General features: G+C 36.8%; 1 protein-coding gene across 1 annotated transcript in view; it reads left to right on the forward strand.

Annotated features, from left to right (window-relative positions):
• Positions 1 to 13,256, forward strand: part of LOC126174899 (E3 ubiquitin-protein ligase parkin) — a 58,549-nt gene that overhangs the window by 15,553 nt on the left and 29,740 nt on the right. The window contains exons 2-4 of the mRNA XM_049921323.1: positions 8,406 to 8,577; positions 9,566 to 9,756; positions 9,869 to 10,017. Of these exons, the coding sequence (XP_049777280.1) occupies positions 8,406 to 8,577; positions 9,566 to 9,756; positions 9,869 to 10,017 (512 nt within the window). The remainder of the gene's footprint in view (positions 1 to 8,405; positions 8,578 to 9,565; positions 9,757 to 9,868; positions 10,018 to 13,256) is intronic.

Below are 13,256 nucleotides of genomic sequence, written 5' to 3' on the forward strand. Positions count from 1 at the left end.
TTGGAGCATCTGCAGACAAGGTACTTGTTATCCAAAAGTTATTGAGTATCCTCTTTCCCTTTTCATTACATATCATGAATCTGTTCAGTTCAGGATTTTTTGTGTTGTTTCAAATTGTAAACACCTGTGCTAGAAATTGGAGGTTTACAATGTTCAGCCCTCTTGTTCTTATGACTCCTTAAGCAATTTCTACCTGGAACTCAAATTGAAACAGTTGTTTATTGTACCTCCAGTTGTTTTTTCTGGAATAGTATTGGTATTAATTAAAAAATTTCAAGAATTTTAGCATTTCTGTGATTTTATATCTCAATACATTTATTTATTTATTTATTTTATTGCTTTCGCAGTATTAGTCTGACCACAGGAAATCACTACCGTGAAACATAGTAAGGAGGAATAACTATTTGCTCTGTCATCGCTCCTAATAAAAATACTACTTTCTTCCTTCTGTTACCTAAACTATATGCAGTATATACAGGGTGATTATAATTAAAGTTAATCTTTCAAACCACTGTAGAAGTAGAAATAACATCACTGGTCAGAATGACATCAAATTGCAATGGAATATTGTCGGAGAAGGGGGAAAACAAGGCAGAAGAAAAATAGTTACAAAATGTAGCACTAGACGACACTGTACGCATCATAATTTAATAGTGGTCTGCTACAAATGACAAATGAATCAAACAATATTGTCTAAGGTGTACGTTTGACACTAAACAAACTGTACAACTCAGTGTGCATGGGTGTATATGTGTGATACTGTTAGTTAGTAAGCCCATTCACCAAGCCAAGGTCATATCACATTCGATGGGAAAAATCAGTTTTTAAATGTCCTGAGGCCAAAAACCGCAAAAAAAGCACCAATGAAAATCAAATCGGATTGTTAATTTCCATGTAACTGGCGCAAAACATGTTCATTATGCTGTCCACCATTTTCTGCAACAACTTGAAATCGAGAAACATCATGTTCCACAATTGATCGAAGTGTTTCAAGGATCATGTTCAGAATGTGTTGCGCAATGCATGCCTTCAATGCAGCTAAGTTTGCAATCGGAATACTCAACATGACATCTTTCACGTAGTCCCACAGCCAGAAGCCACATGGATTACGATCAGGTGATCGAGACGGCAAGGGCTGTAGGGAAATGGTGGCTGATAATTCTAGCATTTTTGAAATGGCACTTCAGCAGCTGCTTAACTGGATTTGCAATATGCAGAGGTGCACCATCTTGCATAAAAATGATTCCATCCACACTGCTGTGAGCTGAAATGACATGGTTGCTCAAAAGACAATCATAGCGCTTACCAGTGATGGTACAGGTAACAGGACCGGAAGCACCTGTCTCTTTGAAAAAATATGGCCCCTATGATAAATGATGCTGTAAACCTGCATCACACAGTCATCTTTTAACGATAAAGTGGTATCAGTTGAATAGAATGTGGATTTTCCATTGTCCATGTTCGACAATTCTGTGTATTGATCTATCCTGTCAGATGGGAGTGGGCTTTGTCCACAAAATCTTCCATGGCCAATCATTGTACTTCCATGTGGGCAAGAAATTCTAAAGCAAAGGTCTCTCTTGCTGGCAGGTCAACAGGAAGCAACTGGTGCACATGGGTAATTTTGAATGGATAACAAAGAAGGATGTCTTGTAGGATGTTCGGGCAATTCTTCATGCACTACACATCTGCACACCACCACTCATCTCCTCCCACCCTGCTATGGCCACTGCTTCCACTGACATTGAATCAATTTGTTTCCTCCCTCTACCAGGTTGCACACCAAAAGAACCCGTCTTTTCGAATTTCCGAATAATTTTCTCCAGACCCACAGCAGTCATCAGATCAATGCCTTTTTTCAAACCCTTCAGTGTCCACAACTTCTGCAGAGCAACATGTGCACACTCATCATTCTTGTAATACTGCTTTACAAGCAGAGCGCAGTCCTGCATTGAGACACTCATGGCAAACGTCGCAGACGTGAAAGGAAGAAAAGCTGTGTACCTGGCGTGTTTATACTTACTTCAGTGGGTTGTGCGCATGACAGGTGTTTTCATTTACATATTCTGACAGATACAACACCATCTATTGATCAATTTTCACACTTTTTTTATTTTTCTTCTGCCATATGTTTTCCTCCTCTTCAGATAGTATTCCATTGCAATTTGACGTCATTCTGACAAGTGCTGTTATTTCTACAGCGTTTTGTAAGTTTAACTTTAATTATCACCCTGTACATCGAACATGAAAATTCTTATACAGTATGCATATTTTTAATCCTTGTTATTTCAAGTGAACTGAAGTGTGACTGACTGAGGACAGATTATAAATATTGTGAATAAAAACATATCAGTTACATAAATAATCAAAATTTGCAAATCTAAAACTGCAACTCTTCTAATAAGTGTGTGGTAGACCTTTCAGAAATCCAATATACCACTTTGTATCCCTGCTTTTTCACTGTCTAACAATGTATTCTATTACTGAGAAAATAAGTTATTTAATGGACTATTTGAAACACAGAATTTTTGTTTCTACAGTAATCTTAGTGGGCTTTAATGGAACATGGCAGAGATCAGTTGTCCTAAAAATCTGATCGTAAAATTAGAACTCAATGTCAAAGCCATTTAAAGAATGCACACCCTACAGTTAATCAAAATAACTTAATTTACCAGTGTGTGTCAGTATTATTGCAATTCCAGTATTTTATGTCATTATTCAATGTGTGATTTATGTATGTTGTAATGTTTTACAAGAACTTTCCTAAGCGAGTCGTAGATAGGTACTTTGGGTAAGGCCAGAGTCAGTCGCTGTTAAGCCACAGTCAGAGTAAGTCACCAGAAGGCAATAATCATTTAGTATGAAACATTTACAGTTAGTCAGCACTATGCCACAGTCAAGCTAGATCTTCGATGAGATTCATTGATTCGTGTTCAGAATTACTGGTAAGCTACTGTCAGAGTTAGTCTCCACTTCCTCTTCATATTGTTAATAGTGGGAACCACAGCCATTAGTTTTTTGAATGAAGGCACTGTTTTCCCGTATAGGCTGAATATTTGTTGAAGCTCTTCTTAGTTACACAACCATTCTCAAGTGTTTACCCAGAGCAAGGTGTCGTAGACAAATGTCAGCGATCCCACATGAAATCCTTCTGTTCGTATTGGTTTACAAACTATAGTAGAAGTGCTACTGAACATATTTTAAGAAACTGAGCACCACAGCCATTAGTTTGTTGAATGAAGGCAACATTTCCCCACATAGGCTGAATATATGTCGGAGCTCTTCTTAGTTACATAACCATTCTCAAACGTTTACCTGGAGCAAGATGCCTTAGTCACGAAAATGGCGGTGAACTCATATGAAATGCTTCTGTTCGTGTTGGTTTACAAACTGTAGTAGAAATGCAGTTGGAGATATTGTTAAGAAAGCCAGTGTTAATACTACCACTTGTATAAGTAGAGTAGATTCAGTGGAGTGTATGTAAACTAAAGACCTTATTTTGAATAAGCAGTGGATCTTGAGAAATGCAAACTAAGCATCATGAGTATATGTTTAGGGAAGTGAATATAAATTAACTGCCATTTAAATATTTCCAGTGCTTCCCTGTTCTTTGAAAGTCATTGCCATTCTCTGTTTGTACACTGAAGTAGAGAAGGTACTGTACAAGGCACTTAAAGGACACAAATTTTGCAACCTGGGTAACAGAGTTAGAAATGAACATGCATGCTTGGTACAGATGAGTAGAGTGCACTGTGTTTCTAATTGTATATGGGATGGTGCAGCTTTGGTATACTGTTGACTTTGTCAACATGCCTTCTTTCAAGCTTAGACCGTATAAGCATTGTCACTTCATGGCTAGAAGGATTGTCTGCATGGGAAGCTTCCCACTGAGTAGATGCAGCAGTTAATGACTGCTGTGTGCAATTTACGCATGAGATGGAGCAACACAGTATTGAATATTACTCAACAGCAGATTTTGATTTCACGTAAGTGCACCTTCGAAAAGACTGCCATTGTTTTGGTTATTGTTTCATTTTTGTTTCACAGCTAGCTGAGTACCCAGCATTGCCCAGGTGTGTATTTATTTCAATTCTAGTTGTCCATATCCTCCTTCCTCCTCTCTGCCCATCTTCTTCTCTTCCTTCTCTCTGTCAACCTCTTCCACCCCCCACCCTCCACACTCTGTCCATCTCCTCCTATCCCTCTCTGTCCATCTGCTGTTTCCTCCTCCTCTCTTTGTCCATCTTGTCATCTCCCTCTCTTTGTCTCTCTCCTCCTATCACTCTCTCTGTCCAACTCCTCTTTCCTTTCTCCGTCCATCTCCAGTCCCCTTCCCATCCATCTCCTCCTATTCCCTTTCTCTGGTCATCTCTTGCTCCCCCTCTCTCCGTGTCATACATTGATATAATTTTATAAGTACATTCACCGGTATATGTGGGTACTATCTGTTATATGTGTTGCCAGTAGAGCTAGTAGCAAAGAAGTAATAAATTTAAACATCATGACAATCATGCATAATGTGACTGTTTCACTGCATAAATAGTGAAAATGTAGTAGGCAATAACTTTTTTTTTTTTTTGGGGGGGGGGGGGGGGGGGTTGTAAGTGAGAAAATATTTTGTAAAAGTTTGAAGTTATGTGTAAAGTTTGTTGCACATCACTAAGTGCTCCCAATCTCAGATACTGGATAGCGCACATAGTAGCTACACATTATGCATTGTGCACATTATAGAGCAAATAATTTGGAAATATGGATTAAACACATTGAAAATTGTATAAGAATTGTATACATTACTTTGAATCATATGAAGTACCAAATATCAACCAATAAAAGCATTTACACAAATATGATAAGTTCAAAAGCCAAAGAGTAAACAGCTGTTGTAAAGAGCAAATATTTTCCCTGATTTTCATAATATTCTCCACGTCAATAAATATCTTGTATGACACACTTTCTAAAGTAGCCTGTGTTCTTATTGAAGCCGTGTCATTACCAAATTCCATTGAATTTGGTTCAGAGAGTTAGCAATAAACTGTGTGAGTCACTAGAAGGATGTCTGTGAATGCACAGTAAAGCACAGGATTATTCTGCGGCAACGAGTGCACAGACAGGCTGCATTACTCTGTGATTTTTATGAGTATTCTTTGTACTGACTTAGATTTTTCAGTGGATTCGTGTGTGAGCTTAAAGAAATAAAATGTTATTGCCTGACTGCTTCGTTGGATCTCTGTAGCAGACAGAGATGAGGTGTAGTTGGCCAAAAATCAGTTTAAATATTGTACCTGTTGTAGCAGTTTTTCATGCATCTCAATACTTATGATGTCGTATACACTGAACTGTGTGTTGTACATTGATATATATTTTTGCAGGTACATTTAGTGGTATAAGGGAACACTGGCTGCAAAATGAGTCACAAATGCAGTCAGTAATAAAGAAGTCATAAATTAAAAAGTCATGCCTGTTGTGAAAATGAACAGCAAAAATGTAGTATGCAGAAAACTTCCTTTTTTCCTTTTGTCATTTGTGTTGGTTGTCAGTGTAAAATAGTTTTGTTAAGGTTTGAAATTATATGTAAAGTCTGTTGCATGTCACTAAGTGCTCGCATTCTCGAATACTGGATGAATAAAATCTGGGTATTCAGGTGTTGTGGCCAACATGCCTTTTTACTTGTACCCAAACCCTTTGACAGCAATTCTTTCCAACCCTCCAACCCCACAGCAATTCCTTTCAGACAGTGAGTGATATGTGTACCAAGGTTGCTTGAAATCAGTGCAGTGGTTCCGGAGGAAATGCAGACTATACATCGATACATTTTTATTATATGTAAGGACACTTTTTTCTTTTCACGATCTGATTTTGATGAAATAAGGTCTGTACAGTGCCAAGAAGCTGTACTCAAATTATCTGCGAAATCCCCAAGAAAATTTGGCCAGTAGTTTTGGAGATTAGCATTTTCAGACAGGCAGACAAGAAAATTTGAGTACAACTTTAAATTACGATATCTTTTTTTTTTTTTTCTATGATCCTATTTTTATGAAGCGCTGAAGTTAGCAGTGAGAATCCCAAAGAAATCTGTCCATTAGTTTTGGCAATTAAGGTGTTCAAAGACAGACAACAGTTTTACAGTTTTATTATTAGAACAGATAAAGTACTTTTAAGATGTATTCATTCAGTTCCTCCTCCTCCTCTTAAATCCACACACAACTTCAGCTTAGCAGTCAATGCAGCACTTATTTTTGAGCAGTTCATAAATTACAGTCAGTGCTTTCTGCTTGCTGATAAATTTTGTAAAGAAATTGACTTTCATACCAGTTTCTAAGCTTCTTCTTTACTCTTTGGAAATTTCTGTGTGTTTTATTGGCTGGTGGCAAAGGTAGTGTTTGAGAAATTAACAAACTTTGACATGCTTATTAGACAATAGGCCATGGCATAATTCCCGAGTGCTGAGGTGACACTTATGAAAGGCTAAATATTGGTTTCAGGGATGCTACAGTAAATATCAGCACAGTTTAGATGCTTGCTTTGTTGTTGATAGTTACAGTTACACTGTCTTTGCTGACTGTAGAGGGAAAGTTGACAAAGTTATTGCGAGCATTTCAGTCCTTAAGACAGTGGGGGTTACTATTGTTGTTAAATGGTTTATGTAAAAGCTGTTGTAACGTGGATACTGTAAGAACAGATTGACCATAGTAGAAACATATGGTAAACAATAGCCACCAACCACTGCACAGAATTAAAAAAATAGAAAAGGTAAACATTTTGAAATATAGGTTCACTTCTTTGAACCTGAATTGAAAAGGAAAAAAAATCTTAAAAACAAGCAATATGCAGGAAATGTGATTGCAAGTATATTTTGGGATCATTTGGATGTGATCCCCTCAAATATTAACAAAAAAAGAAGAAGAGTCAGTTTCGTGCAGTATGCCAGCATCCTGAAGAAACTTAAAGCTCATCTTCACCCACCAAAACTGCTGCAAACTACTGGCAAGAGTGCAAAACTTAGATGGGAATTCTCGATTCAGTCACTCTGAAAGTACTATACTATTTTTTCACAGTATTAAACATGATTTATATGTTTTGATGTATTTTGTAACCATGAATTTCTGACTTTTAACATTCCCTTGTAAATTAATATATTTCAGTGAAAATTATGAGTGTAAGTCAATAAATAAGTCATAAAACGGCATAGAGGCAGTAGTAATAAACATAAGTTCCCGAAATTTATTTCACTTTTTTACATATTCACTTGTACATTCAGACGTGTGTTGCAGTCAACATGTAACATCTTTGGCCATGAAAAATGAGATTTTATAGGCCCAAACAGATGAAAGTCACTGGAGGCTAAGTCAAGACTGTAAGGATAGGTGTTCCAAGCATTCTCAATGAAATATTCATAAAAACATCTTGTTTGTTTTTGTGTGTAAGGACGGGCATTGTTGACTGAAAGACCACTCCCTTTGTCAAGAGGTCACATCATTTGTGGTGAATGGCCTGTTAAAGTTCCTGCAGAGTGGTACAGTACAATGAGAGGCATTCACTGTCTCACTGTGAGGCTGGAATTTCGTTAGTATGTCCCCTTGCATGACACAAAACATGATGAGAAGAACCTTGCGGGTGGAATGGTCTTGGACCTTTTCATTGTTGGGAACATGGAATGTTTCCATCCTGTGGACAGTCATTTGGTTTCTATTTGGAATGTTTCCATCCTGTGGACAGTCATTTGGTTTCTATTTCAAAGTATTGAACCCAAGACTCATCCCTGGTAACAATTCATGCCATGAAATCCTTTCCTTCTTCAGAGAACCAAATGAGGTTCTGGAAAGACAGACTCATTCTCTTCATTTTATGTTCATCGGTCAACATTCAGGGCATTCACCATGCACAGACTTCCCCACTGCCACAAGACAAAAAGGATGTTCTTGATCTCTGATGTATGCCTTTCCTTGTTAACTCCTGGATCCAGTTGGATATAACTTTGAATGATAAACAGGTGTCACCATACATGGGGCACATTTCTTGACACACTTCTTGTGCAGAGAGTCCTTTGGCCCACAAAAACCACACAATCACATACTGTTCTACTTGGGTACACTCATTGAGCACAACTGCCATCTCACACTGGCTGCCATGTGATGTCCTGCAGACTCTACTACGGACATACATATGCTGCTATCTGCTGTCAGAATATGCATGTGGAATTTAAACATTCTAATAGAGAAACTGATGTGTGCAACTTATTTATTGACTTACCCATATATCTCTACATTTCTAGGAGTTTTTGTAGCTATTTGTGGAAAACCTGATTTGCCCTCAACACCTTAGCATACATGATATAGCCCGAAACATCCTGCATTCGTCCTCCTGTTGTAAATAACGTATGTAATATGGTCTTTCATTTCTTGAAGGAATGTGATTTGGGAGAACAAAGCATCTTGCATGCTGTGAAAATACAGCCATCTCCCAGAGCTGATGGTAGCAAAGGAAGGTCGCACAGCTTGGCAGCTAAGCCGCTAAACGAAACTTTAGTGGATCTTCAACTTAGTGGCAAAGACCGCCAAGAAATGGTGTCTGAAGAAGGTATCAATAATAATAATAATAATAATAGTAATAATAATAAAATTAATATTTATCCTTCACCCAGGTGATTTCTATACTTCCTAGATAGATTATTTTCGTTCAGTTTGAGCTACACGAATAATGTAGAGTTGTAGTTTTAAAAATTATCTTGTTGGAAAATAGATCACGGTAGTTCCAAAGGACAGAAAGTGAACAAATACTTTTCCACTTCAAGAAATCTCTTTTTTCAGTTTGTGATGTACAATATTTAAAAAATGACCAATACAGTATTTTTATCTTTCTTTATTTCTAATTCTCTGTATTTGTAAAAATGGCTCTGCTTCATGTATCATATTTAATTGTTTCTCACCATATAGAGGAGGCATTGAGTTGCAGATAGGCACATTGCAAAAAACTGCCTCAGCTCCCAAAGAGAAAGAGAGAGACAGAGAGAGAGAGAGACAGAGAGAAAGCTTAATTTAAAGGACCACTATTCTTTTCCCCCTCCTGGCATCTTATCTTCCTTTAGCAGCTTCTTGATTGTAACTAGTTCACTGACCCAAAACTTAAGGTTGCTAATCAATTTAGAGTTTTTAATGTGCAGGAGGAATGAAGAAACTTACTCAGTGCAACCAAGTGATGAGTATACTAAAAAATCAAAAACCAGATTATGCTTTATCTGATATTACAGCACATTATTGCATGAGTCCCTCAAATGGAGATTCCCCCTCCTTTCCACAAAATGTTCCATCTAATAATCACCTAGATAGTTTCTTTTATAGTTATAAGACCTCCATTCCTGTTAATGTTGATGTCAACAGGATGTGAAATACCAAAGAAAAGGAAGGAAAAAAGAAGAGGGAAAAAAATAAGGATCTTGTTACTAACTGTTCCTGTGATTTATCTAGATTTGTGTCTAATCTACAGTTGTAACAGACATTTATAGATAAAATCAATGCTAATACTATTTTTTATCCATTCAATTATTTATATATGTTTCTGTTTATAGATCATGAAAAGAGACGAGCACATTTCTATGTGTATTGTTCATCTCCTTGTAAAATGATGAAACCCGGGAAATTGCGGGTGCGCTGTGCATCATGTAAAGGTGGAGCTTTCACTGTGGACAGAGATCCTCAGTGCTGGCAGGATGTACTGGATAAAAATAGGATAACAGGCATTTGTGAAACTGATGGCTGTGTGAGTAGTTAATTGAAAGAGGGAATATCATATGAATGTGGAAGAAATAGCTATAATGATAAATTTTGATCTTCATAGATAACCCAGTTGCTAATGTATATTTATTTTTCAGACAGGTGGTGATGAAGGGTTCACATTTGCACAGTTCTATTTCAAGTGTGCTGAACATCCATCTCAAGGTGAAGATGATGAGGCTGTTCCTTTGTATCTTATCAAATCAAACATACATGACGTTCCATGCCTAGCTTGCACCGATGTTAAGTATGTATTTCTCCAGGGAATTAAACACTTTTCTTAACTGCCATGTTATTATACAGATGATGCATGTTTTTCTTTCTTTCATTACTATCACGTAGCAAATGCGCTGTTTGGTTTTATGCTTACTTCTTGATTTTTATTCTTCATTTTGCTCTTATTCATCCCATGTACAACATTATTACATGTGTTGATGTAAAGGTAATTGTAAACAGTATTATTTTCAAATGTTTGGAAACGTTGTTAACATTATAATCTCCAAAAAAAATACAAGTATGTGAGTATTTCGTTGTTAGTATGAAGATTATTATTATTATTATTATTATTATTATTATATTATTGCTACTTTTTATTTCTTCTACTGTCTATCTAATCATTGTCTTCAATCACCATAAGTATAGAAACACATTACCTTATGCCGTGACGTCATTGTTAATTTCTATTACTTTCTTTTTGGTGTGTTGGGTGTACATCAGTGTAGTGTTACTGAAATTGATTTTCAGCCTACATTTAAGTTTCTTCGTTTGCTGTTGAAGTTTTATATACCTGAGGCAAAAATTACATCATCAGCAGCAGCGGAAAAACAATGGTATCTCATTGATATACATTCCTTCACTGCAAACAAAGTGGTAAAATCATATTCATTAGCCTGTTCTGTAATTTCTTTGAGATCTAGTAAACAGTCAGGTGTGGAATATGTGCTTCAAAAGTCACCTTTTTCCTTACCGAATTAAAATTCAATGTTTCTTCTGTAGAGTCGGTGGTAATTTTTGTGCGTATCTTGTATATTAAAGAGAAAAGACTGATAGTTCTGTAGTTGCATATTTCTTGTCTGCTTCCTTTATTCTGAAGTATAGTAATTAGAATATTATTCCAGTGTTGGGGAATTGTCTTTCTGCGTAGACATTCTGTAAACAATTTAGCAAGTTCCTTTTGCATTATTTATTTCTTGACTTGTACAATCATACTTCTACAGTTTTCTCTGTTGTTGGTTGCTATGCCCTCTTAACTGATGAGGTGTGATGTACCTCCAAGGCATGGACTGCCACTATATATTTCTCCATCAAGGCTATGACTTTCAAAAGTGAAGCCCTGAAATCAGATCCTCATTCCCAGATATCCTACACACACACCATCCACTGCCACCTGCAGTTGCCCTCCTAACCTCTGCAACATTCTTGTCAAGCCACATTTCTACCTTTAGGTTCCTACTCCAAAATCATGCATACTCTGTATACCTGCCTTACGCACCCACTCACTGTCATCTACTCCAGCCCCAAAATTGGTAAATCCTACACTATCAAAGTCAGAGCAACTTCAAAAATCATGTATGTGTTTTATCAAATAATGATCATAATTTAGCTGTCAAAGTACATGAATGGGTGTAGAAGAACTGTCTGCCTTGAGACACCCATTATCCAGTTGCTGAACACACTCTGTAGCATGACCCAAAGGACGTGAATGCATTCTATGCCAAACAGGCTATTTATAATCTCACACCTGATACTAGTTTCCCTGAACTCCAGAGGTGTGAACTTGACATCCAACATACCCTCCTGGACTTAACCTCCATTAACTCATCTACCCCCCCCCCCCCTCTCTCTCTCTCTCTCTTTCATAATGTTTTTTATTATTATTATTATTATTATCAGATTTCATTATTTTTATTATTATGTTTACTTTTTAGAGTTCTGTGCCTCAGTTGTTAAAAATGGAACCCTTATAGGATCAATTTCTTGTCAGTCTGTCTGTGTGTCTGTCTGATCGTTAAAAATCATTGTTCTCAGAAACAGGTAGGCGTATTAAGTTGAAATTTATGTCACATACTGAGGTCTATATTCCTTTGATGGTATAATATCATTAGATCCAAATCAATGCAGTCAAAAGATATGGCTATTTATGACACATATTTTGATAACTCATCAAAACCTATAGGGTACTTTAGTTTATCACTTTGATGAAACTTGGCAAGAAGCAAGATTTCACAGTACAAGTAAAGGAAAGAAATCTGAAAATTGTTAATTTGTAATTATATCCCACGAAAAGTATTTCTTTTTTCATTTGTTACATGATGTCAAACTTGAAATTAAAACAATCAGTAGTTCTGCACTCAGGCTGATTTTGTCGCTGCACTCAGGCTGATTTTGTCGCAGTGGTAAAAATCAAATCTCAGGTGAGAAATGACTTAATTGTGTGTATGACGCATTTCGGAATTTATCCACCATCATGTAGCCAGGAGCTGTTACTGCACGTAAATATGACACAGAATAGTCTTCAAATGTTTGTTTCACAGACAACTTGATGTTTCACAGACAACTTTAAATGACATATCTATGTGCAGTATTCGCTCCTGGATATTTGATGATGGATTAATTCCAAAACATGTCATATGAGCAATAAAATCATTACTTGCCTGATGTTTAACTTTTACCTTTGTGTCCCTGTCAGCCACAATGGATAACTGCTGACTACAATAATAGTGGTCAGCTGCCTCCTACATGACTTTAATGTGACATTTATATTATTGAAAGTCAAACATTCTCTGACAACTTGGAATCCCCAGAACCAGTGCCTTGCCAGTATCAGTGTTGATAACCGGTTAAAATGCTCGAGATTGTCAATTCCCAGAATGGATGAACTGTCATTATACATAATTAAGTTTGTATGAAACCCTCAGTGTGCAAGTCCTTCTCGCATCTAGTCAATTTCTTACCTTCCTTCTCTTCCCTCCCTTCTCTCTTCTTATATTTGTGTTGATACAACCTTCATTTTTTAATGTGGTAAACTAGTTTTGTGATTTAATATGGTGTACCCTTATTCATCGTGTTCATAAATACTAGGGCTGCTGAAAAGCAATGCCTCTGAATTTTTTATGCTGTTCTCCATACTAGGTGAGGTATTGCATGTCATTATTATATGTCTGCTACTTGGTCAGTATTACCCGTTCAATGACCCAAGTTGCAACCCTCTGCTGCTATAAGGCTCCAAATTGTAGCATGTAACATGGCAGTGTTTGATGTAATTATTTTGGTGTGTGAGAAACAGCATGCTATAATTGAGTTTTTAACTTGTAAAAACTTGCCTCCAATTGAAACCCATTGAAGTTTGAAGTCTTTTTACGGTGATGATTGTTTCGACATCAGTACTGTACGACATTGAGTTATTCATGCTGATAATGAAGGAAACGGTGGTACTAACCTCAATGTGTGTGATACAACTCAGATTGGACGACTGCTTATGACAGC

The sequence above is a fragment of the Schistocerca cancellata genome, chromosome 3, assembly GCF_023864275.1.
Source record: "Schistocerca cancellata isolate TAMUIC-IGC-003103 chromosome 3, iqSchCanc2.1, whole genome shotgun sequence".
Lineage (NCBI taxonomy): Eukaryota > Metazoa > Arthropoda > Insecta > Orthoptera > Acrididae > Schistocerca > Schistocerca cancellata.